This window comes from Vairimorpha necatrix, chromosome 4 (assembly GCF_036630325.1).
Source record: "Vairimorpha necatrix chromosome 4, complete sequence".
In the NCBI taxonomy this organism is placed as follows: domain Eukaryota; kingdom Fungi; phylum Microsporidia; family Nosematidae; genus Vairimorpha; species Vairimorpha necatrix.
In genome coordinates this window covers 277,484-304,532 of record NC_088819.1, presented here as the reverse complement: position 1 = coordinate 304,532, position 27,049 = coordinate 277,484, and the positions used below count along the sequence as shown (strand labels likewise).

At 25.2% G+C, this 27,049-nt stretch overlaps 11 protein-coding genes across 11 annotated transcripts; 4 read left to right on the top strand and 7 right to left on the bottom strand.

The window, feature by feature from the left end:
* Window positions 1-7,438: 7,438 nt before the first annotated feature.
* On the top strand, window positions 7,439-8,035 carry VNE69_04053 (reverse transcriptase; the record flags this gene model as incomplete). Its single annotated transcript, XM_065473297.1, has 1 exon — window positions 7,439-8,035. One exon carries the CDS (start codon window positions 7,439-7,441, stop codon window positions 8,033-8,035), a length of 597 nt encoding a protein of 198 aa, XP_065329369.1.
* Window positions 8,036-8,739: 704 nt separating this feature from the next.
* VNE69_04052 (putative SP-containing protein) lies at window positions 8,740-9,267 on the bottom strand (the record flags this gene model as incomplete). Its single annotated transcript, XM_065473296.1, has 1 exon — window positions 8,740-9,267. One exon carries the CDS (start codon window positions 9,265-9,267, stop codon window positions 8,740-8,742), a length of 528 nt encoding a protein of 175 aa, XP_065329368.1.
* Window positions 9,268-10,813: 1,546 nt separating this feature from the next.
* Window positions 10,814-11,359, bottom strand: VNE69_04051 (uncharacterized protein; the record flags this gene model as incomplete). The annotated part of the gene is made up of 1 exon (XM_065473295.1): window positions 10,814-11,359. The coding sequence occupies one exon, from the start codon at window positions 11,357-11,359 to the stop codon at window positions 10,814-10,816; it is 546 nt and encodes a 181-aa protein (XP_065329367.1).
* Window positions 11,360-14,004: 2,645 nt separating this feature from the next.
* On the bottom strand, window positions 14,005-14,535 carry VNE69_04050 (uncharacterized protein; the record flags this gene model as incomplete). The annotated part of the gene is made up of 1 exon (XM_065473294.1): window positions 14,005-14,535. One exon carries the CDS (start codon window positions 14,533-14,535, stop codon window positions 14,005-14,007), a length of 531 nt encoding a protein of 176 aa, XP_065329366.1.
* Window positions 14,536-15,258: 723 nt separating this feature from the next.
* On the bottom strand, window positions 15,259-15,897 carry VNE69_04049 (putative SP-containing protein; the record flags this gene model as incomplete). The annotated part of the gene is made up of 1 exon (XM_065473293.1): window positions 15,259-15,897. One exon carries the CDS (start codon window positions 15,895-15,897, stop codon window positions 15,259-15,261), a length of 639 nt encoding a protein of 212 aa, XP_065329365.1.
* Window positions 15,898-17,487: 1,590 nt separating this feature from the next.
* Window positions 17,488-18,147, bottom strand: VNE69_04048 (putative SP-containing protein; the record flags this gene model as incomplete). The annotated part of the gene is made up of 1 exon (XM_065473292.1): window positions 17,488-18,147. The coding sequence occupies one exon, from the start codon at window positions 18,145-18,147 to the stop codon at window positions 17,488-17,490; it is 660 nt and encodes a 219-aa protein (XP_065329364.1).
* A 1,420-nt stretch (window positions 18,148-19,567) lies between these two features.
* Window positions 19,568-20,398, bottom strand: VNE69_04047 (mRNA decapping complex subunit 2 (DCP2); the record flags this gene model as incomplete). Its single annotated transcript, XM_065473291.1, has 1 exon — window positions 19,568-20,398. One exon carries the CDS (start codon window positions 20,396-20,398, stop codon window positions 19,568-19,570), a length of 831 nt encoding a protein of 276 aa, XP_065329363.1.
* A 255-nt stretch (window positions 20,399-20,653) lies between these two features.
* On the top strand, window positions 20,654-21,328 carry VNE69_04046 (putative exported protein; the record flags this gene model as incomplete). Its single annotated transcript, XM_065473290.1, has 1 exon — window positions 20,654-21,328. One exon carries the CDS (start codon window positions 20,654-20,656, stop codon window positions 21,326-21,328), a length of 675 nt encoding a protein of 224 aa, XP_065329362.1.
* A 718-nt stretch (window positions 21,329-22,046) lies between these two features.
* Window positions 22,047-23,933, top strand: VNE69_04045 (uncharacterized protein; the record flags this gene model as incomplete). Its single annotated transcript, XM_065473289.1, has 1 exon — window positions 22,047-23,933. The coding sequence occupies one exon, from the start codon at window positions 22,047-22,049 to the stop codon at window positions 23,931-23,933; it is 1,887 nt and encodes a 628-aa protein (XP_065329361.1).
* Window positions 23,934-24,068: 135 nt separating this feature from the next.
* VNE69_04044 (N-acetlytransferase) lies at window positions 24,069-24,587 on the top strand (the record flags this gene model as incomplete). The annotated part of the gene is made up of 1 exon (XM_065473288.1): window positions 24,069-24,587. One exon carries the CDS (start codon window positions 24,069-24,071, stop codon window positions 24,585-24,587), a length of 519 nt encoding a protein of 172 aa, XP_065329360.1.
* A 1,532-nt stretch (window positions 24,588-26,119) lies between these two features.
* VNE69_04043 (putative SP-containing protein) lies at window positions 26,120-26,620 on the bottom strand (the record flags this gene model as incomplete). The annotated part of the gene is made up of 1 exon (XM_065473287.1): window positions 26,120-26,620. The coding sequence occupies one exon, from the start codon at window positions 26,618-26,620 to the stop codon at window positions 26,120-26,122; it is 501 nt and encodes a 166-aa protein (XP_065329359.1).
* Between the last annotated feature and the right edge of the window lie 429 nt (window positions 26,621-27,049).

Below are 27,049 nucleotides of genomic sequence, written 5' to 3'. Positions count from 1 at the left end.
TGATTGAGCTATGTCCAGGGGATTCATATATAGTGAGATTAGAGAATGGAAGGTTGGTGAAAAAAAGGCATTATGATCTTAAGGGTGTAGGGGATTTAAAGTATGTTGAAGGAGACTAACCGTCTGGAGGGGGGATGTTATAATCAGTAATAATATTAAACCCCAATTATGTTAAGCACTTATATTAATTAAAGGCTCCCAAATATAATTTCTGTTTCTGTAATGAATTATTAAAGTAAATATATTTTTAAAAAATTCTTTAAGCCAAAATTTAATTTATTTAATTGAAGATTTATTAAAAACTAAATGCCTAACTGTTTAAATGTAGAATATGATTAAAATACTTATAATCCGTAGTTTAAAAGGCTAAAGAGAACTAACAGCCTCGCATTTGAGAGTGTACGATTTTTTTTCGGACCTTAAAAATGAAGTGCAAAAAAATGAGAAGCAAGCAAGGGACAAATTTTACTAAGCACTTATGACAATGAACCTACCAAATTATTCTATTTTTAAATACAAAGATTATTTTTAAATTAATATTTATATTCATTTAAATGATTATGCATTTTTACCTATCGATTTTTTGGAGTTGGGGTCCAAAATGCCCCTTCTCGGAGGGTGTTCCCTTTATATTTTCGAACCACAAGGAAAATATAGTGCAAAAAAGAAAGAAGATAACATTAACACTCAAATTACTTACATTTTTAAACATTAAAAAAAACAAATAAACATGTATTTATATATAAAATTTAATTTTATAAAGAATTTCTCTACCAAACTGTATATATATATTTCGAATTTATTTAACATTTTTTATATACAATTTTTGATTAAAAACTTTGTTAAGATTTTAGAATATGTATTTAGTTTTTTTTTCTAACATATTACTTTTTAATTTTTTGTTCTTATTAAAGAAAATTTATGAAAAAATCTCCTTTTAAAATGAACAAACACTTAAAAAAAAATACAAAAATCGGAAGTGTAAAAGATGCAAAATAATTTTTTTGACTATAAAAGTTATTTAAAATAATTTCTGTATCTAAAAATATTTTTATTATCAAAGGTGCTTAGTAATTTTTGTCCCTTGCTTGCTCCTCTTTTTTGCATTCATTTTGGGGGTACGAAAAAAATCGTACACTCTCAAATGCAGCTCTAAGTATCCCTTCTCCGTTTAAAGTTTGCTTTTACATAACAAACAATGTTTCAGAGATTTTTATGTATAGAATGAATTTTAGAAATAATTATGTGTTTTATAAAAAGCAAATTTTACTGACTTTTGATAAATTAAAATGATATAATAAATATTTTGTTAGTAAAAAAAACATATCAAAAGAATTACATATTAAATACACATGCATTAATTTTACTTATTATGTGTCACAACGTATTTACCTTCTGGTCATTATTTGTCAAAATTTTAATCTGTCTAAATATTTTATTTGCATGAATACAATGCTAGGGACTTAAGTTTTTATACTTCTATTTTTTAAACATAATTTTTTTGAATTATTTTGTCTAGCACAACATTACAGTAAACTTAAAAACGATTTCGAGCTTTCATAAGCAATTAGAAATTTAATTCAAACATTATATTATAGATTTTTCAGAATATTATTGGCACTTAAAGTTGTTTTTTATGACGATAATATAATTTTAACGATTTGTCATAAATAAAAGTAAATGCATTACTTTTTTAACTATTGACGCCATAACTCATAATTAATACCCAAATTATGTAAGAAACTTTATTAATTTGTAAGATTTACTTTTAAGTTTTAGAGGTAATAATATTTTCAGAGCATCTATATAAATAATTTTTTTTATTAAAGCATATTCCTTCTTATTTATAAGTGGTTAAAAGGGTAGGGCGGACATTTAGAGACAAAATATGATAGTCAAAGAATATTTCTGCTGGCGTGTAATGGGTAAAATGAAAAACTTAAATAAAAAATATTTTCAATCAGATAACTGGATGTGAAATGAATTCATAAAAATAAAAGCGGAAGTATATATAGATATAAAAATAAAAAAAACATATAGTGATAAAAAACAAAATAAATTCTAATAATTGAGATCAGCGTGACTATATTATGATTTGCAGCAAGCAGACCAAAACAGAATACGCATCTAATAGCCATTATCTATCAAAGGGGCTCAGCGTTGTGAAAAAATTTTCTTTGATATGTCTCAATTTAACGGCCTAGCTACAACATACCGAAAGGCACATTAAATTATGAATTAAGAGAAGCTAATTCTATCGTAATAATTTGAAGAAACCTTTAAGACTACATATATTAGATAAAAAACACGTAGCTTACTAAAAAATTAATTAATCCAATGCACTTTGAAAAACTCACCTAGGACCTGTATTTTTGTAACCACCCAAAACAAACTTATTTAATTCTCATGAACAAAATATTTATCAATTTTCAGAAAACAAATTATAAGTATGTAGTATCCTACCACAAAATAGTTACATTTCTATATTTTTTAATTCATTTTAATATTTAACAAACATGCATTTTCTAGAAATTTTTTTTTAAAAAATGTAGGGTTTAGAACCCTTAATAAATAAATGGTTAACATGGCGAACACAAGGATGAACAGGGAAACAAGAGAGTCCCGTAGTCAAGAGGCTAGAACATTAGAGAAAGAGGCAATTAGGATAGATAAGAGACTAAAGTTAATATTGAAAGTTGAGTGGAAAGATGTTATGGATTTGGCATCTGCGAACTTGCAGGATTATATTTTTGAAAATTTTTGTGACGGAAGGAGCAGTTGGGAGGAAATTTATAAAGGCTTACAAAAAGGAGCAGAATTTGAGAGAGAGTCAGAAGAAAGACAAGAAATGATTAAAGAGATTATGGATAAAGTGTTGAAAGAGTTTAGGGAAGAAAGAAAAGAAAATCTTAGGATGTATAGGAAAAGAAGAGAAATCAGAGAAACTACAAAATGTTTTATATGTAAGAAAGAAGGGCATTACGCTAGAGAATGTCATGAAAGTGTAGCTGGTAGGGAAAAATATAAAATTAAAAAGGAACAAGTTTTACAGAAAGAACCAATTATCAACAATGAAGGGAAAAGATGTAAAACAGTAAATAAGTTAGAAAATTTAATTGAAAAGTATCCGGAAGTTTTTAAAGAATCAGAAGAAAAGATAAAATATCTCACAGGAGAGAAGTGTCCAATAAATACTAAGCAAGGTGAAAAGGTTGTGAAAAGAGGGCAGAATGTGCCATACTACCTTAGGGTGAAATTTGAGGAGTACTTGAATAAGTTGGAAAATAGAGGGGTTATAAGACGTTCCAAAAGTGAGTGGAGGAGTCCAATAAGAGCACTTGAAAAACCAAATGGGGACGTAAGATTGGTAAGCAATTTGATGGCGTTAAACGATTTGGTTGACAAGGACCCGTACTCACTACCGTTAATTAAGGATATTATGAGAGCCACACAGGGGTCAAAAGTATTTACGGTTATCGACTTAAAAGAAGGATTTTATCATATTGAGATTGAGGAGCACCATAAGCACAAAACAGCATTTGAAGTGAATGGTCGAGTATACGAATGGAATAGTATGGTTATGGGGTTTAAGAATTCGCCTCATATAATGCAGAGAGTAATGAACAGAGTTTTAGATGAATTCAGAGGTAAAGGCGTGGAAGTATATATGGATGATATAGTTATTCATGGTAAAGACGTAAGAGTGCATGACGAGTTACTAGAGAGGGTAATTAAAAAGTTTAAAGAGTGTGGGTTGAGAATAAACCAAACAAAGATACAATACAAAAAAGATGAGGTGATGTTGCTGGGAGTAACAATTAATAGGGAGGTCATGGGACCGAATGAGATTAAAAAGCAGGAGACATTGGAATATAGAAAACCTGAGAATGTTAGAGAGTTAAGAAGATTTTTAGGACTAACTGGTTGGTTTAGAGACTTTATTCCCAACTATGCGTATAGAACAGTAAGGCTTACTGAGGCTTTAAAGAAAGATGTTAAGTGGAATTGGACGGAGGATATGGAAAGAGCCTTGAGGATATGAAGCAAGGCTTGAGAGATATGAAAAAGTTGAAGATTCCGGACGGAAAAAAGCTATTTAGAGTAAGAACTGATGCGTGTGATACGGGGATCGGAGCAATTCTATTACAAGAAAATAAAGAGGGTGAGTGGATTCCGATACAATGGGCATCGAAAATGTTGACTCCTACCGAGCGAAGATATACGATAAGTGAGAAAGAGATGTTGGCGGTGTTTTTTGGAATAAAGAAGTTTGAAAGTGATTTTAGAGGAAGGAAATTTCATTTGATGACGGATCATAAAGCATTAGCAGAGATCAGAAATAAGCCATACTTCAATAATAACAGAATAAACAGATGGGTAGAACAGATACAAGAGTTTGACTTTACAATAGAGTATGTGAAAGGGGAGTTGATGACAGATGCAGATGCGTTAAGCAGGCAGTATGATCAGGTAGAAGTTTCGGATGAACAAAAAGAAAAGGACAACAAGAGAAAAGAAGTGATCGAAAAACAAATTTTGGGAAAAAAGCAGAAACATATTAAAGAAAAGGACGGTAAACAGTAATGGGAATTTTCCACAGGTGAGGTGAAAGAGATATTGAGCCTAGATAGTAGAGAACATGAAATAACAAGAGTACATGAGGAGTTAAACCATAGAGGTGTCAAAGGCACTTATTATAACATTAAACAAAGATGGTATTGGCCTGGTATGAAAGATCATATTAATAAGGTAATTAAGAATTGTGAAATATGTGGGATTAACAATAGGAAAAACACAGGAGGATGTGATTTCGTAGTAACTAGAAAGAAATTGGAGAAAGTGGCGTTGGATTTAATGGACATAGGTGGAGAGAATAGGTATGTGTTACTGGGTATTGATTACTTTACTAGAAGGTTGTGGGGTTCGAATTTGAGATGTAAAGAGAGTAGTGAAGTTATAGAGGTATTACAAAAGTGGATAAGGGAAGATGGATTTCCAGAGGAATATGTGACAGACAACGGAAAAGAGTTTGTAAGTAATAGATTTAAAGAATGGTGTAGTATTAATGATATTAAACATAGGAAAGTGGGCTTAGAAGCTCATAGGAGTAATGGTATAATCGAGAGATGCATCAGAACTATAAGAGAGACATTGATAAAGCAAAATGATGGGAATATTTCTGAAAAGATAGAAAGAGCAATCAAAGGATATAATAATACACTACATACAGCAATAAAATGTACGCCGATGGAAGCGTGGAGAGATCAAACTGCTGAAGTTATAATTGAAAATGATGAAAATGGAAAATATGCTGGTCGGTTCAAGAGAAGACACAGAGAGACATTTACAGTAGGCCAAGAGGTAAGAATCGCTAGGAGAGAAAATTTAGGTACACGTGCGAAAACAGACAAGGGAAGATTCACGGGTCGCGGAAGGATCGTAGCTATAAGTGAAAATGATTCATATATTGTGAGACTACTGGATGGTAAAATTGTTAAAAAGAGGCATTATGATTTGAAAGAGATAAGGAAGAGTTGTTTAGAAGATGGAGAGACTACCCGTCTGGAGGGGGGATGTAGGGTTTAGAACCCTTAATAAATAAATGGTTAACAAAAAATAAAAAATATTAAAAAAAGGTACGACAAAAATAGAAATGAACAAGAATAATTTTTACAACAATAAAGGCAACATTAGTACCACAAAGATTAGTTCCACCATTAATAAATCATTTAAAAAACAAATTTGCATTCGCTCCCCGTTGGAGCAATATTTTTGTTTTGCCCTCACTAGAGGGGACCACAAAGTAATATACAATAATATCAATAGGATCGTTATAACTGTTTTAGAATTAGATGCTTTTTTTAGATTTTCCATCTAAAAAAAACAACGTAATTAACCGTAAAAATTCGGCCTTCTAAGAAAAAATTTCTTAATTTTATTTTAGTCATGTTTATTAAGGTTCAACTATACTATTAAATTTCCAGATCTTATATAGAGCAAAAAGAACTCAGGTAGCCCTGGATGTTTTGAATTTCTAAGCATTCATCATATAGGCAAATAGTTATTAACGAAATCTATTTATTTTCTAATTATTTTGGTTATTCCATAACAATACTAGACTTTTCGGATTTTTTGTAACAATTTTGATCTATATTTTTGTGATAGATTACAGATATGACATAAAGACGATAGAACCGAGTTCAAAATACCAATGTTAGCTTTTGAACTAAATATAATCTCTTGTAGGACTAGCAATTTTGTTGGTTATTTATTTGTCATATCTCTATACATGTAATACATTATTACATCTAATTACAATTTATATGAGAAAGTGAACATACAAAACAATCTTAATCTTTCTATTTTGGCGGTTTTGACAACTAATATTATTCGAAGGATAAAGAGTATTTTTTACGAGTGGATAAGTGTAATATAGATAAAAATACCATTTCATACTTTATTAATTATGCTATTCCGGAAATACTACCTTTTTTGTCTCTTATACGTTATATATAAGTAATGTAATGGTTTTTTTCTAAAAACTCAAGTAGAGGAATTACGCTTACTTATTTCTACAAAGAGAAAAAACATGGTTTTTAGCTTGAATTGACTCATTTGGACATTGGTAGTTGATAAGTTTATGTACTATTTTTAGAAACTAAGGATTATGAGAATTTTCCGCCAAACATATCACTTTATAAATTAAACAAATATTGACAATAAAGTTGATACCACACTTAAATGATATTAATAAGATTTTTTTCTGTCATATACAAGACCATATGATATATTTTAAAAATTTAAGGTTAGAATTACATAAAATGCTAGTTAAATATGTATCCCTTTTTTATCTTTTAAAAATAATGATCACCATTTTTGTATTTATTACAAGCAATATATAATAAACCAATCTTATTTGAATAAATTTTTTTTTCAAAATTTAAAAAGATATCACTGTGAAAACTGTATGATGTTAATAGGAGTTATTTTTTTAGTAGTATAGGCAAAATAGATATATATATATTTATATATATGGTTAGAAGATCATTAAAGATCTTTTGCAAAATTTTAAGGCAGTGAATTAGGACAATTATTTATTTTTTTATTTATATTTATATATTATATTTTCAGTAATGACTTAGTAAGCATTAGGGACTCTTCTACCTGGCTGGTTAAAGGAAACAATCAGGCTAGATCCGAAGCAATTTACTGCTTCCTACAGGATAGAAATATCTTCTGTGGACAAGAGGGACAATGTCCCCATTGTGGATCTCATAGGAAGACCGTGGATCATTTAGCTACCAAGTGTGATCGAATGTTGGGTTTTGATTATATGAAAAGACACAACGAGGTAGTTAGATGCATTCATCTCTTACTATGTATTAAATATGGGTTTAAGAAGACAAAGAAAATACGTGGACACTCAGTACAAGAGATCATGGAAAATGATCGTGCAGAAATAAGAGTAGATACGAGAATATCCACTAATATAAAGGTAACCCATAATAAGCCTGATATTCTTGTGTTTGACAAGAAGAAGAAAGAAATTTTAATAGTTGAAGTTGGTATAACCAACCAGGATCGACTTACTATAGTTGAGAATGAAAAACTAAGAAAATATGACCTTCTTGCAAATGAACTGGGACTAATACATAAATCCCGGACAAGAATAGTTCCTTATGTAATGACATGGGATGGAGTGGTGACCAAATATCACAGAAAGTACATCAGGGAGCTAGAAATCCAACCCTACCTGGAAGCATATATCCAGTCTATTGTGATGAAGAAGACTCTAGAGTCCATCTCTTTGGAACGACGACGAGGATACGATCAGGAGGATGCAGGAGAAGAAGAAGTGGCTAGAGCTGTAAGCGCACTAGCGAATATGGCGACTGTTAAAGAAGTGGTGTCGGCAAAGGGGAATGAAGCTGCTAAAGTGAAGTTGGAAAACATTAATAATTCCACAGAAACCAAAGTCTGTGAAGAGCTGAATCCCATGAGCGATACCGGGGAAAGCTGTGCTATGAATATCTAAACATAATTGAAAATTAACTCAATAAATCTTTTATATTTTCAGTAAAATTGTTATTAGATATAAGTCAAAGGTCTATTATATAAACATATTTTTTTTCTTTAACCTCAAAACGTTACACCTAATATAATTTTAAACAACGAAAAAAACAAATTACTATACGACTCAAGCTATACATTTTTTTCTAATTAAACAAAATTATGACCAACTTTGGGTTTAATGCAAGACTTTGTTAAAGCTAGCTCTTTAAGTGGTGTGCCTTTAAGTGATGTGGCATTCAGAAAAAGATTTCTAATCTGCTGAATTCTACTATTGTTATCGACCACTTGAAGGGATTGTTTGTTGATGTCTGCGTAATTAGTGTTGTCTCGGTTTGGTTTTGACCAAAGGTCAAATATAAATAAAAGCGCTTTAAACCAAAGATTCTAGAAAATTTTGTATATATATACTACTAAAAATTAAACAATTTAAAAATATTAATGAACTTGTAGCTTGCAGTTATAAAATGTGTAAATACAATAGTTTTAGTAATTAACTAATAACGTTAATCTAGAGAAAAAGTATCATTTCACGTTCGTTATGCATAAAAAACAAAAATATAATAGTTCTGTCGACATATACAAATCAGTGTAAATGCAAAGATTAAAAGTCAATATAAAAAAGACATACAAAAATTGAATTTATTTAAAATTAAAAAACAGACCAAACTATCTTACTTCAAGTAATTGCTTTTTAATATATAGATTTTCTTGGATCTTACTGATTGCTCTTCTAAAACATTTTAACATGTCATCAACATCTTCTTCATAATGCAAGACTTTTACAAGTATAGTATCTGCCAAAGTGTACTCAAGTTTTTTAATTTGTTCTTTTTCAAAGTTTAGAAATTTTGACTTGTTAATCGCAGTTTTCATGTGAAAAAGTATAATATTGTTTTTTGTACATATAAAATTTTCTTCTTCCTTATCTAAAAATTTTTTAACTTCGTGATCGAATCTCAATTCCCATTCTCTTTGAAAAACGCTATTTTGCAAATTATATTTATCTTCAGTGAAATCCTCTATTTTAGGAGTATTTTGTTTAGTACGATACTTTTCAACTAACAACTTGTTTAATACAGACACAGGATCGTCTTTAAAAAAAATATCAGCTATATCTTCTCTAATACAGTTCAATCTGTTAATATTTTTGTTAGAAGACAAAAAAATAACACATAAATAAAATAAAATGTTCATAAAGGGGGAAGCCCATGCGTTTTTTTTAATTTTTTTTCCAACACGTACAAAAATAAATTATAATTAAACAATTAGAAAATATCAATCGCATATTAATTTATAAGAAACATATAATATTATGGTAAGCGTAAGAAATTTCAAATAATTAGTAATTTTTGATAAATTAATATTGATTTGATTAGTTAAAATATAAGTTTTGACCATTTATTATAGTTTTATATAACTTTATCTCTTATTTTACTTAAAAATCGAATTTCAATTAAGAGTAATGAAAAGAATTAGTAAAGATTTCCAGGGTTCGTAAAATGTTATATAAATACAAAAGAAACAATTTTTGGAAATAGGCTTTTTTCGAATAAGAAACATAGTTTACACATATCACAATCAATTTATTATCTATTTATATTGTAACTTCAATGTGATGCAATAAATATTTACTTTACAAGAAATTTTGAAATTTAACAATTATCAGAATTTAGAGACTTTTAAAATGTTTTAATACATAAAACAAAATAAAAAGTGTTAGAGAGTTTCCACTTTAGCTCACTTAACCATAATTTTCAGAATTTTCTATTAAACCTTTCTTTTCTTATCGAAACGGAATTAATAATAAGGAACGTAAACAAAAAAATAAAGTTTTAAAAAAGAATAAATAATATAAGCCCCATTAATTCATTTTCGAAATTGTCAAATATTTCTTTCTTTTACTTATTTTATATAGATGAGTTTTGATAAATATACTTATAAGCCATTTTATATAAGGAATTTATATTGTAATAAAAGATATTTTTTATGAATTAATCAATCGTATAAATAGTTTTATTAAACTTTGAATTGAAAATATTACATATCTCATATAATTGATGAATATTTTGATTTAAGAATGCTTTAAAGAGCATAAATATGTAGTATCCTTATATTTTGTCTATATAAATCATTGAAGTACTAAAAAGACCAAATTAATATATAAATATATACTTTAAACAATAACGACCAAGACTAGAATCTGTCTTTAACAATAAAAACAGATTGAAACTTAGTAATAATGACAACCTCATATGTGCTGAAAAAAAGAATAAAAAATATTAAGAGACATTTGGTATTTTAGTCTATAATAAATCACTACCTTAGATCAATGTATAATTATAAAAATTTAAAATAATGTTTCCATAGTAATTAACCAATTATAAATTTATAAGACCATTTATTCATTTGTAAATTTTTTCGTTCAATTCTTTCTGGACACTTCTACTTTCGTGAAACAAAGCTAAAAAGAAAAAATTAATAATTATATAATGGACTGTATAATGAGGCATCATGACTTATAAAATCTGCTTAGGAATGAGGTGTATTAGACTAGCCGCCTTGGTTAGGGATGTTACATATTCTGATAATCTCTATCCTACAACAATGACTTATTTATCCACCATTTACACTAAATTTAAACGCCTAAAAAACAAAAATTAAATTAACGACATTGACTAAATATGAATAAAAAGATATTTATCTACAAATAAAAGAAATCATACGATATTAAGATTTATTTTTAAATATAACAGCTATGAAACCTACCTTTAGATAATTGCTTTTCATAATGTAGATTTTTTTGAAGTATATAAACTTTTAACTCAAAACAATTCAAATCGTCGTCCACCTTCTGTTCATAACGTCGCATATGGGATAGTATAATATCTGCTAAATCATATTCACGCTCTAAATTTTCTACTGATTCAAATTTCCTTTCTTTTAACATGTCAATTTCGAACTTTAAACCAGATAATATATTATCATCCTTTGCATTAAGAAATCCCTTTTCTTCATCTGCTAAAAATATTTTAACTTCAGCATCAAATCTCATCTCCCATTCTCTCTGAAAGCTACTATTTCGTAAATCAAACTCATCTTTAGTATAATCTGCAATTCTTGGAGTTTTTTGTTTAGTACGATATTTTTCGATTAACAACTTGTTTAATACAAACACAGGATCGTCTTTCATAAAAATATTAGCTATATCCTTTCTAATGTTGTTTAATCTATCGAGACACGTATCATTGGTACAATTTAGAAGACATAAATAAATTAAAACGTTCATTGGGGTAAAATCAAAAAGCCTTTTGTAGTTTTTCGTAACGTCACATTAGTTAATTTAATTTTTAATAAAATAAAGAAGACTAAATAATAAGCTTTGGCACCAAAAATGTATATATAATTCTTTTTTTAAACGCTATAAATAAATCAATATTTTGCAAATATGATAAATTAATTAAATATTAAAGAAGGTCTTGAATATAGAATATCGTTAATTGTTATATGTTTTTTTTAAATATTTAATTAAAGAGACGGTTTATTATTTATGTAAATGAAAATAATTAGTAAAAATTTTTTGTAAAAAATAGTCAGATAGTCATATTTTATGGAGGAGCTTTGGCATAAAATGACGTGTTGTATTAGAGTATCACATAAATCTAAAGAGTAGATGAAATATAAAAATAAGAGACGTATGTTTAATGCACTTTGTAACAAAAACCTCAAATATTTTTGAATTTTTAATTCAACAAATAGAATATAAAATATAGCTTAAATTTAGATAAATTAAGTTATACGTCTTATAACTCAAAATAAAATTTATCTTTACATGTTTGTTACTTAAAAGAGCTATTGTTGGATAAATTAATTATATAATCTGTAAATACAAATGAAGATCAATCGTAATGTTATGAAGCTTTCTAATTTGGTCTAATTATTCAAATCCGACAATAAGCTCATATTTATAATTTTCTTCGGTTATGAAGAGATTTTATGGTGTAAGTATAAGTTAAAAAGGCTAATATATTTATTTCCAGATTTAACTTTAAAAATAATGATAAATTTCATATTGATTTCAGGTATATTGCTTAAACATTCTAAGTACAGTTTTTTAAATATGATTTTTAAGTATTAGTTATATAAGGAAAAACTTATATAACAAAGTTATTATATTAAAATTAATTATTTTTTACGGTGCATAAAAAATCAAGAACAAAAAACATTATACACTTAACCACATTTAAATTTTTTTTGCAAATGAATTATATGATTTAGATAATATTTATATAAAATTATATATTTGTTCTTGAATGGACAGGGAAATAGCGAAAACAGACATATAAATTTTATGGAATCAAAAAATGTAATTATTCTAAAAAATATAAGTATACAAGCAAATGGTGTTTTTTACGTTGATATCAAATACTAATTTGAAGATTTTAGAAATTAATACAGTATAATAAAGAAATTTAGATAATGATTTTGTCATTGTGTATTAAGATATTTATGTATTAATATTGAACTTATATTATGTAAACCATAAAATCGGAAGATAATAGCTATAATGTATATTATAATTAGAACATACATCACATATCTGTACTCAAAAAAGCATTTAAGCATTATTTTAGATATCTACCCCCGGAAACCACATAAAAACTCATCAAGAAAGAGTGACTGGATTTTAACATCTCAACATACAAAAAGAGTTCTATTTACATAAATAATCGACAACACGAAAACCTATTTTACAAGTATTACAATTTTTTTATAATTAAAATTGTTGAGTACATGAAAAAAATCTAAAGCGAAACTTTGGACATGATATATGTAAAATCATGAGAAATAAATTGAATGAATCGTCATGAATATTACGCAGCTGTGGCCGAAAAAATAAAAGAACTATAAATTACACAATTTAAATATGCATGCAAAAAAGGCACCAAACTAGACTAGCTTCTGATAAAACCTTCAGTTCATCTTGAATTGGGAGATAAATTAAGAACTGAAAAAATCTAACTATTGTTATGTAAAAAAAGATTTGAATTTTTAATTATGAAAAAAAAAGAAGATAAAAACGAGCCTTTTTCTTTATGTATGTTTTGTATTGTCAAAATATACTTTAAAGAATCTTTTCAATAACTTAAAAATATTCATTTCGCAATTGTTTTCTAAAAATATTTGAAAAGAATGTTTAATTATATTGATTTACGCATAAATTCGTACTAAGACAGTTTTATTACTTCTATATTAGCACGGAATAAACTAGATATTGAATTGACAAAGTAATGCACTCATAATTATTGTACGAATTTGTAGGGTGAGTTTTGACGCTGCACAAACAATAGAAACATAAAAACACAACAATGACCTTATATCGAGATAATAGGAACTATTAGAAATTAGAAAATTAGTTTTAGATAAGATCTATAAATTTGAATTCGAAATAAATCAAATTCACAATATAAATGGCTAACAAAAAAACAAGTTGTCTGTTTAACATATTCAATTTTTTGCTCATAAAAAGACATAGAATTTAAAGCAGTAAAAATTGTTATGATTTAGACAGAGAAATTTATGTATAACTGAGGTAAATCGTATAATCGAACTAATAGCAATACATAGTCTAATTGCCAAATGCAATTCATAATAATCAGTTTTCCCAAGACAATTATAAATCATACTTTTTTTTAGTACTTGGATCTTGGTGTGCTATTTACAAGTTTAAATTTAATTTGATATTGGTAGATGTAATTCATTTGGATTATAAATAACTATATACGACTTATGAACATAACATAATATTCAGTTAATTTTAAATTCTTTACTACACAAAAAATCCGAATAATACACAGCAACACTAAATATCGAACTAATAAAATGTTTTTATAAAAATTTTAAAATATTAAAAAAATAACATTTCATAAAAATTTAATTCTCTCTACTATTGTTAAATAAACTTCTTTGCCTTTTTAATTTACTATCTTTGTATTGCAAATCATCAAAGATTTCTTTAATTTTCTCATCAAAAAAAGTCAATTCCGAGTGTAACAATTCTTCATAATTCAAAAATGATAGTAAAAAATATTTCTCCAAATTATTAATGTCGTCAAATTCAGGAAAATTTGATAAAACAATTTTTCTCTTTAAATCATTTATTACTTCTTCTTTCATTTTATTAAACAAAAGTTCTTCATATTTTATGATTTTTTCAAATTCTAAAAAGAATGTGTTTTTAAATTCATAATATAAATCATCATCCTCGAAATTATATTCTTTGTTAGTAAAATAAGAGATTGAAAATGGATCAACGCGATATTTATCTGACAAAATATTTGACAAAGCTATCTCGGGATTCTTTTTTTGTAATATGCCAGCTAATTCTGATTTGATCATATCTGCTCTCAAATCACTTTTTTCGTTTTGTGCCATTGAAAAATAAAGTAATTTTAAAATATTCATATGGGCCAATTTATTATTTTTTACTTTATCTAGAATATTAGAAGAAAAATGTAAATTAGAGACACTTTTTATTTTTTAATAGAAATAATATATAATTACACTTATGTCTGAAAGAAAAAAACTGCTGAGGAATATTTGGATGGGTAATATACGGAATGGAACTATATTTTGTTCTTATTGGACTAATTTGTCTTAATAAAATGTATTATTAGATTTCCTAAATATCTTTATATTTACATGCTTTTGTTTTAAATTTTATCTAATTTTATTTTTATTTCTATTTTTTTTTAGTAATAATAAAAATAAACAAGAATAAAAAAATTATTTTAGCAATTTATAAGTTTTCTTTGATTACAAAAGTCGTATAGAAAAGTAAATTACTAATTTTTGGTTATTTAAATACCTTTTATAATTATATAAGGCACATAAAACCTTAAATTTTAATATTTATGTCTACATTTGAATGAGTCAAAATAGTCAAACATTCATTTTCTAAGTATAGAAATTCACAGGGACATGAAAAAATAATATTATATTTTATTTCATGTGCAAAGAAGCAGATTTTTAATTACAAAATTTCTTCAATTTAATTTAAATTTTTTAATTGATTTTAAAAATGCTTATATATCTCATTATGTTTTTAAACAACCTCAATGAAATACGTTTAGAATCACAAAATATATACTAGAAAGATACGTAAAAAATAACTCAATAAATTTTTATTTAATTTCTAATGTTTTCCCCGGGGTTGACATTAAGATATGTGTTTATATCAAATTCTAATTCATGTCTATCACTAATTTTCTGTATCTCTAATATTGCATATGGACAAAACATGTGCCCAATATGATAATTCGGAATTGGTTCAATGTTTTTTTTGCTTGGTTCTATTAAATCGAGGCAATCTACATAATAGATAGGTTTTTTCCTAGAAAATGTTACATTGGATGTAATATATAAGTTCGTTATCGTATTATTATCTTCAGAGTATATTCCAGTAATATAATAATTTTTTGTTGGGTCGATTATTATATCTTTTTCAAAAAAAATTTTATCGTCGTAGTATGTTGTATCATCAGGATAAGATTTACTAAGTTCGTTTTTTAAGTAATGACCAAACCCGCTATAAGTAAAGTAAAAACTGCTTTCTTCTATATCTAAACTAAAATTGATTTTATCGATGATACTAATATTTTCATTATTTGGTATTTCCGTCAACATGTAAACATAATTTCCTGTGAACGTTGGATTAAATTTGATAGGAATAGTTATAGTACATATACCATAAGGTTTTAAAGACAATAATATTTGTAATTTTTTACAAAAAATATCAGTTATGAAAACAATGTACCAAAACAACATGGGGTGAAAATTATTTTTTTTTTTATTATGAATTTTCAGAAAATTCAAAACAAATCGAATTTATAAGTAAATATAAAGAAACATCTTTATTTTAACATTTTGCTTACCCGTGTTTCAGTAAAAATTAATTTTAAAAAATCAAATATTTTTGAAACATCTTTAGCAGATACTATTTTTCTTAAAATTGAGAAGTATAGTTTATACATAGATGCATTTCATGTTTTTGTTGCAATGTTTTGGTAATATTTAGTAAACTTTGAGAATTGTTAGTAACAATAGCTTAGAGGTTTTAATGCCATAAGTTATTTCAGTTGTATTTTTAATTTTTAATTAGTAATATGTCAAAAAAGTTTTTAGACATAGAAATATAGATAAGTCTACTTTTTATACTTATCCAATTAAATCATTAATATATATTTGTGAGAGATTGCGCAATAATTTGCAAAACAATTATTATGCCAAAACACTACAATATAAAGATATTAAACATTCAACAATCACATTCGCTTGAAAAATATATAGCAGAAGAATTAAAATCGATGGTTAAGATATTTGAAAAAGTCCAATAACAGTAAAACGACTTAATGTAAATTTTAAAAATTCTATATGATCTTGTCGATCCTAAGATAAAAATATTATACGTTTATTTTTATTTTTGTAGTAGCAAAATTTAAAATGAAACGCACTTGGTCTATTTGCATAATTTTAAGACAAAATTATACATGCCGAGAAAAAGTTACTCTGGCTCTACATCACTCAATATTCATACGGAAGCTTATAATATCTATTTAAGCATATATGAAACGTATAGGCTTAAAATTGATTAAATAACAATCGATGATATTGTATTGAGGAAACATGATAATTGAGAGAAACATGAAATACAGTTAAACAAGATTTCCTGAGCTTTTAATATGACTCAAGAAAATGTACTTAAATCAATTAAGAAAATCATTTTATTAAATTTTAATGCGTAATGTTTTTTGACAATAAATCATTTCTCTCATTTGATGCTCTTATGTCATTTTTCTTTGTGTTTAAAGTTGCAGAATCAATATTGTGCTCTTAAAACAATTATAATGTACATCTCAATTCAAATATTTAATAAATTATTACTATGAAAAAAATAATACAATATATTTATTTTATGCATAAAAATCATATATTTTATTTTTTAATGTATAGAAAATTCAAAAAATTTTAAAAAACGCATTTTTATACTTTTTTAGCGAATTTATGATATATCACTTATTGAAAAAAAATTAACTCGTGTATAGCAATTCTATACATGATGAATTTGTTTCTATTTCAGAAGATTTTTATGTTAATTTAATTCTGATAAGTTTAAAATTATTTGACAATTTTCTTTTACTTAAAATATGCAATTGCAATTTGTTACTAATAAATAATGACGTTTATAATTTTAACCAATATTTTCATTTTTTTTCGATCGTAAAAAATATTTTAAAATCGGAAATAGCAAATTTTAACTTGAAAAGTATCATAAGAAAAAATTATCTATTTAAGCCTAACTATGCACATCTAAAAAACAAATTATTTTAATTATAACACAAAAATCATTAAAAAAATTTATTCAATTTTGAAATCGTTTTCAGGTGTAGTTTTTCCATCATAAAACATTAGAAATCTAGCAAAATCTTGTCCAAACGCTTCGTATTTTTTTTGAATCTCTAATAACACATGGGGGCTTATTATGTGACTATTATGAAAATATGGAATTATCTGTTTGTTTTTTAACCCGGGGTGTAGTATATCTATGTAGTGAACAGAGTAGATAGGTTTTCTCTTAATAAACCGTATCCTAGATGTTATATATAAATTTGAAACTGTTCTATCGTCTCTAGAATGTATTCCAGTTATATAATAATAATTTGAAGGATTGATTATGATACTTTTTTCAATAAATATTTTATCAACAGTATAATTTTTCTTGATAGAATCCGTTTGTTCTTCCCTACAAATTTTATTGTTAAAGTAATGACCAAACTTGCTATAATCAAAATAATGACATCTCTCGGGATGAATTAAATTGTAATTTAGAAAGGCGTCAATATCTACATGTTCTTTTATTGGTATTTCTGTCAACATATAAACATAACTCTCTGTATTTAATGGATCAATATCAAGAGGAAGAGTTATAGTACAGATATTATCGACATTAAATGATAAGAGTACTTGATATTTTTTATTGTGTATTACCAATATAAAAAAAATACATGAAAAATACATGGGCAATAAAATTTACGAATTTTATATACAAAACTCATATTTTTTACTTCTTTTTTATGAATTATATGAAGCTATAAAGAAACATATAATATAATGTAACTTGATAGAGATTAAACCTCTCATAAATTAAGAAATTTCTATGTCGACTAATAAGAAATATTTTGACAAGATCGAGTAGTTATACCTCTTACTAGTTTTATCAAGAATATATCTTTAAATTACAATATAGGCAATTTTTTATAATATATTGACACTTGACATAATATTATGGACACATATATTAATTATTTATATTGAATAAATATTCGGGGGTTTTAACTCATATTTCAAGTTGTGTATGTTTTATTTATTTTTTCACGTTTATATGATTTTTAATAAAAATTTGATACATTAATTAGATTCATTTAAGCAATCATCATTTATTTTTTTGATATATCATGTTTAAAATTTTATACCCCCAAAATATCTGTATCGCATATCAATAAATATAATTCTCTCAAAAATTTTGTTTTTTTAGTTTATCGGCTATATTTGCATGTATTAGATAGAGAAGATCGTTGAATTATACTTAAATCTATATGATCCACAATCAATTATTCATATAACTCACTTTTCTATATATTTCAATCTTCAAATATTAACTACGCTATATACATCGTGCCCTTACGCTTAGAAGAAACACGATCCGTTTGTTGGGAATTTTTACATAGGGCGATAATTTTTATCTTACTGAATAAAAAAAATTCATCTTGGTTTGTGGTTAGGATATTGGATCTGCTTCTTTTTATTCTCACCATCTTAAGGTAATGCCATAGCTTTACATTAAAATCATAAAAATGAAATAGTAATACTATAGTTTTTATATGTAATTTGATTTAAAAATTTCATTACAAACACAGAAAATCGACAAATTTTAATCAATTCTAAAAGACTTTGGGTAGTTTTTTTCTCTAAATGTTTATAAAAAAATTTTTGTTTCGTTTCTATGGTTTTTCATCAACAATCTGTAGAATAGAAAGCTGTGACCTTTGGAACAATTACAACAACATATTAACAGATTTTAATTTAAAATTTAAGATTTGGCAGCAATATGATATCGTTTTGATGGATTAAAAACATAAATAAATATTGTTCTAGGTTATATAGCAACAAACAAAAATTCAAAAAAAAATTATCGAAACAAATAAAGTTGTAATTTGTCTATTAATGATCTACTACAAAATAATATTTGTATATTATTTATCGATAATTTATCACAATGTAAATTTATTCAAAAAATTATGACATTAAGACATTTTATAAAAAAAATATTACAATAAATATTCAATACAAGTAATTTTTAATATAAACTTTTGATATCTTATATATTCTTATTCATATTTTTTCATTTTTATTTAAGTTTTTGTTTTCTAAATGTACATCAATTCACAATGTCTACTTTAGTTTTGTCGACTATCAAATCAACAAACTTCTTTTTATTGAATTTAAATCTATGATCATAAATACTCAAATATAAATCTCTCCACAATAAATAACTCTTAGTAATAATTGAAAATTTTTTACCAAGACTCCCATCCTCTAATTTACTAATAGGCAACCAAATTATATCCATAATTTCATTTTTCATATTACAAACAAATTTTGTTGATTTTTTTACATTAAAAACAAAATAAAAATTCATCTTCTCAAATAAATTTATAGAAAAATTCTTTATAATTTTATTACTCACGTCATATCCGATTTCTTCTTTTACTTCGCGTATTGCGCATTCTAATCCGCTCTCATCTTTACTTTTTTTACCTTTTGGGAACCCGTAAGAATTTATTCTCTCATTTTCTCTAACAATTAACACTGATTCCAATTTTGAATCAAAAATTATACAACCGTACACTTTTATAGCTTGTTTATATGTTCTAAAAATGTTTATTCCCTCCATTAGATCAATATTGATTTTATTATGTGCAAGTATTTGTCTACAAAAGTCTATGAATGGTATAGTTTTGATATTATAATTGTCGATATAAAACCAATGTGCTTCCTCAAGAATAAAAAACAATCTTTCAATATTTTCTACATCTAATGGATCAAGTAAAAGAAGAAATCTAATACTTAGATCATCAAGAACATGTTCAGTAATTTTACATGGAGAATTTGAAGAATCCATATTTACATTATTATCATCTTTAAGGGTTGTATTCTGTCCTTTCTTTTTATTGAGCTTTTTCTGTGTTTCTTCTTTCTTGTTCTTCATGGGGTAAATAATTAAATAACGGTATTAACTTTACGTTTACCGTTGAAAAAACCACATTTTAAATACATTTCTTCATAAGTTTGTGTTTGTTTGAAATAATTTTGAAATTTAATTAATATTTTAAGATTAGAGTTTAACTGACAAAATATAATTTTAATACTTGACATATTTTAGGCCCTTCCGTAATTTTATATCTATCTTTTAATCATGTTTACACCTGAAACATTTTTAAATAAATAATTAATAAATAAAAGGATGAATTATCTTTTATATTTTCTGTTGATATTCACTAAAAACGAACTAAATCGCAAGCATTCGAAATTGAAATTGAAGCTCAATGGTAGATATAAAAACACTTCTTTTTTAAAAGAAGTGAATCGCACACAAAGAATAAAAAGAGATATAAAAGATGGTAATAAGATTATTCTTACAAAGGGAGAGCTCGACGACATATTTTTAAGTGAAAATGCTCTATGTGCAATTTTTAAAAATTTAGAATTGTTAAAAACAAGTGATAAATTGAAAGATGTTTTTTTAGATAAAGTAGCGATATATAGAAATAATAAAGATCCATGGAATAAATTGGAGTTTAATGGTACGGTAGATTCTACAGGATATTTTCATGGTGTTTTTACTGATAAATTTGTATTAAAAGAAAGTATGTTTTTTCATATTGAAAATTTAAACGAAGAGACTAATAAAAGAAATGTTATGAATATTAAGAAAATATTATATTATATTAGTATACTGAAAAAGAAGACTTTACATGAGATTTTTAAAGAAGAATGCCAATTAGATATGATAGATTTAATAATTTTTAAAAATGTTTACAAATATAAGACAGATGATAATGTAAAAGTTTGTATATGTAGAGACATTGAATGTACGATATGCGAAGGGGTTTATGAGACTAAAAAGTCTGTTTTATGATAAATTAATAGTACATTAATTTTAAGTTTAGTGATAGAAAGAGAATAAATTGCATTTCGATTAATTAAAATTTAATTGTTAACTTCGTCGTGAGATATATATTTTTTTCAATAAATAATAACATAAGGTTAAATGAAATTAATTTAATAGATATTGGTTAAATTTATATTTTATTGAAATAAACATTGAGAAAGGTTAACATTTACATGAACATTTAGATTTTTCATATTAATATCGAAACTAAATGCACTGTATAATTATTTATTTGAATTAGAAAAAAATATATTCTATGTATTATGTTTCTTATTTAGTGTCTTCATTCATATCTACAACCCTTTTATTACTTACTTTATCAATAGATATGTCGATTTTTTAAAAAATTACTTGTGTATCGTGTAAACAAAAAACATAACAAAGGGATGATGAAAAAAAGAATAAACTGAACAGGTTATAAACAAAAATCCAACTATATAACAAAAAACTTGATGTAAAATATTTCAAACAACTCTTTCTTCAATCAAAGAAAAATAAAAATTTTACAAAATGTTCTTCATCTTTTTAATTTTACACAATGTAGTTCAAATAATTTATCAAATTTAGGCCGTAATTTTATCTGCTACAATTTTTTATTGCAAATTTAAAGAAATCCAAAAATAAAAAATCTGCCTACAAGGGCAAAATAATATAGAAATTATATCTCCGTATAAATTGCCCTCTAATGTTCTCATTAAAAAAAGTTACAAATTTCCAAAAACATTTATATTTTCACATTATAGAAGATAAGATTTATGTTATAACTTTGTCCACTGTAGAAATATACGATAAACAATTGAATTTAATAAAAATACTTGATTTTAGGGATGAAATACTTAGTACAGTGGTAGATAATGAAATATTAATACTTACTCCAAGTCATTTTATAAAAGTATTTAAAGAAGATAAAAAATTGTTTCAGCATAATTTTAAGAAAATGGTAAAATATAAAAATTTTCTTTTGTTTGTAGGAACAAACAAATTTGCATTTTACAAATACAAAAATGGATTTATAGAACTTGATTATGAATATAAAAAGACTTTTGATGATATAATTGTAAATGATTTGAATATATTCATTTTTGAAAAAGAAAATGTTGTTATCTACGAATATCATAGTAAGATTCTTTTGAAGAAAAAACAGACGCCTGTAGTTCATTTTTATATTTCCTCAGATAAAAAGCATAAAAATCTCGTTTTTATTGATGATGAAAATATTCTTGTAGTTGATTCTTATGAAAGATATTTTCGATATAAAAATTTTACAATAATAATTTACAAAAACAAGTCTGCTTATTTTGACAATAAGACAATGACATTTTATGATAATGCTTTTACTGTAGATTATTGTGATGAAGATTGTACTTTTTTAATAACAAATAATAATATTTCTAAATTTCCGATGTTTTGCATGTTTAATTATGTTAAACAATCAAGATTAAGAAATAAACTCAATATGAAATTTGCATTTAATTACAAGATAAGCTCAAATGGAAATAGAATAGAAATTTATGAAAATAAAAACTTTTTCATTAAATTGAATAATATGTTAAAAGGATACGAGACAGATAAATATGTAATTATTTTAACTGCTAGTAAAATATTTAAATATCAAATAGTAGAAAATAAAATCCACTATTTAGAATGTCTAATAATATCTAAAATATTATTTTATAATGATAAATTTTTATTTTATGAAAAAGATAATACACATTATATTTATGACGTAGATCTAAATCTCAAATATAAATATAAGAAGGCCGATATTCTGGATATTATTAGAGAAAATAACAATTTAATTATTGTAAAAAATAATATTGTAAATGTATACAATATTAATAATATTAACTATAAAAAGGTAATAAGTAAAACTGGATTATATTTGAGCAATATATTTTCATTGTTCAGAGAAATTAATTTTAAAATTTTTATTGAAAAAAATATTAAATTAGATATAAAAAATCAAGATTTTTTATTGTGCAAAGATGGATTATGTGTTAATTTAGGATCAGATGTGAGATATTTAAATATTGATAATTCATATATTTATGTTTATGATAATTTGTTTGTCAAAATATACAAAATCACAAATATAAAAAAAGTTCATATTTCTCTTAATATTTCGGGAGATACGTTTATTAATAATAGGAATGACAATATATTTGCTGATTATAGAATCGATAATAAGTTCGTTTCGGGCGATCAAATTCTTGTATACAATGATTTTATATATAAAAATTTTTTTAGTGGAATTAGTATGTATAAAAGTTCGGGATTTATGAAAAAAGACCCGATATCTAGAAATATTAGGAATTTTCATGTATCAGATAATAAAATATATTGTAATGATACTTCTCAATATCTCATAATATTAAATTTTGATTTTATAATTTTAGGTATGGTTTTTATTGGAGAAAATATTAAACATTACGAGAAAAAAAATGATAAAATATATCTAAAAACCGATATTGGGAATATTTTAAGGATTAAAGAGACTACAACTAAAGAGAAAGAAGAATATTTTAGTACAAACATAAAAATTAACTTTACAGTTGAAAAGACAGATGTGTAATGTTGACAATTAAATATAATAAAAAAAAAAGTTATTTTTCGATTTCTATGCGTTAATTTTTACAAAAAAATATAACATCTCATTTTACAAGTATTTTCAATCATATTGAAAAAGTCGTGTTGTTTTTAGCCCTTAATGTACACTGTCAATCCGCTCATGCCGGATTCCTTGTTCAAATTGGATCAAATAAATCTTGATGGCTTCTCAGAATCATTCACCTTTGATTATTATTTGTATTATTTAAAAAACCACACAGAAGACTGCTTTTGTGTATCAAATGAATCTGGAATTCCTATTGGGTATGTTTTAAGTAAACTGGAACTACATGATAGATCATCATACACATTCAATAATCATCTTAGTGCTATAAGCGTAGCCCCCAACTTTAGAAGATATAAATTGGGCAGTCTTCTGATGAATATATTAGAAGATAATGGTAATTTATATAATTGTAAATTTGTCGATTTATTTGTACGAGTTAGTAACACAATTGGAATATCATTTTATAAAAATCGAGGATATGTGGAATATAGAAGAATATTTGGATATTATAATGACGACGAAGACGCATTTGATATGCGAAAAAGTCTGATACACGACAAAGAGGGTAAATATATGGAAAAGGGTGAAGATATAAATGTAGAAAAATTATAAAAAAAATAAAATAATTTAGTATGTATATTAAATCTTATAGTTCTTATTTGCTATTAAATTTATTTAGAAATATATGAGATGTTATCTCTTGTCTACTGTATAATTTATTTGTAAATTCATGTTCAGTTATTTCAATACTGCTTAAAAAATCTCTTTAGAGTATGAGCTTGTTTTAAAGCACGCCTTTTGGCAGCTTCCTTATCTTCTCTGATGGTCCAGCGAAACGCACCAAGTGCCTTCTTAGTTGTTTTCGATTAAATGTAATAGAACTTCCAAGCTCTTTCCCGTATCCAATGTTCTAATTAGTGATTACACCATGCCGAGCCAGCAAACATGGAATTATTTTGATTTCACATTTATGAACTCGACTAAAATCATTTGAAATGTGGTCGTATTTACAGAGTTTTTTAATTATACTTACACAAGGTTGTAAATCGTTAATGTTATTATAATATTGGTTTTTTATGTCAATAAAAAATTTTTAAACATGCAAAAGTTTTAATATTATCAAAAGATAAAAAAGATCGAATCAATCTCAATTTTATAAGCATTTTGAAGAGATTTATTAATTTGTAAAATACATCCTTTAATTTTATGTTTTATACAAAAAATGTACAACTATAGCCTATCTTAAGTATAAATCTTGTCACTAATTTTTTCTTAAGTAAATGAATTATATGAAAAAAAACCACACTTAAGTTATGAAACCTTTTGTACTTTCATGATAAAACTTTGCATGGTATTTTCAAAGATATTAAAGATGTTTTGAATGCAAATCTAATGGTATTTAGGCATTTGATGTCTTTAAATGAATTTAATAATATATACATTGGTAAAAAAAATCATATGTCTATGTTAGGTTCAACTTTAAGCTTGTTACTATTATGTTTATAGATTTATTCTATGTGTATATTAGTCTTACAATGAATTTTTTTTTGCTGTCAGTATTTAAAAATACATACTCATAAAAATTATTTCATTTTAAAAAGGTTTACAGCTTATATCTTTTTAAGATATATATTGCCACCCTGTATTTTGTAATTTAAATGTTTATTACCTCTGTTACGTTTTTTTTTTTTGAAAAATATTATAATATTTACCTCTCTAGCGGTTGTTTTTTTCTTATTCTTATAGTACTACATCGAAAGGCCTTTAGAAATCTTATGATATTTATAAAAGATCCTCATTGACGATATGAAATAAAACATATCAATATATTTATGAGCACTGGCGATATTAAAAACCCCCTGTTATATTATGTTTAAAGTCATTTAAAATTTTTAATTATATAAAGTTTCGTTAGACATAAGAAAGAAATATTATGAAATAATTTTAATGAATCATATGTGTAACACATCAACAATTAATAATTTGAATTTATTTAATTAATATTTTAATTTCATAACGTTTTTATTTTATTAAAATTTTACCAATGACACAAAAAATTCAATTTATAAATATACAAAATATAAAATGTTTATAACAAAGTTATTTTATTGGATAAAAGGCTAATAATATAACACAAAGAGTATTTAATGAATAACCCTATATTTTGATACGCTGTCTTTATATTTATAATGCATTTTAAGTTCATTAATATTTCTCATAAGGGTTACATCAAGTAATTTCATTTCTTCACCATAATGATCATAAAAATTACGCATTTTTTCTTTTATGATAATTTGCTCTTCGTTTTTATTAAATAATTTTCCTTCTTCATTAAATTCTTGTTCTTTAACATTGTAAATTCTGAGTTCGTCCATACAACTTTTCTCCATTATCTTATAAGCTGATATCATTTTTTTCATAAACTCTTGACATTTTGCTGTAAGTTTATTATTGAGTTCATTTTTAATATCGGAGTTATTGATTTTCGGAAGATTTATTTCATATTTTGCTGGTGGACGAAAACCTTCTAAATATGTTTTTAAATTTTCTTCCCGTTCCTTAAATTCTCCAGAGAAGATGGACATAGGAATATTCTCTTTGCTGCATTTAATTAATGTTGTAAAAATTATAATTAAGAAATTCATGGGTATGGGTGTAAACTTGGAATTTTTTAATATAATACGTCATAAATTTTAATTAGAGATGTATGTTTACTAACAAAATTTAGAATCTTTGTGTTTTGCCGTTAGATTATTTTTAAAAATAAAGTTTATTCTTCATCAATATTCATTTGATCAATTATTTAATATTAATCATAAGATCACTTAGATTATAATTAAATATCTATTATGATTTATTATTCATATTTATTTCTATTATAATCTATAATATCTAGCTCCTTTTTTCTTGTTTTATCAATTGTTGATATTTCGTATGCAAAATTTTTGATCGGATCTGTACATTTTTAAGTAGCGAAACATCGTATAAATACTTGCAATTTGATATTATAATGTGAAAAACAACGCTTTTATACATAAAGATTTTTTTCAATTTCACAAATGTCGAACAATATA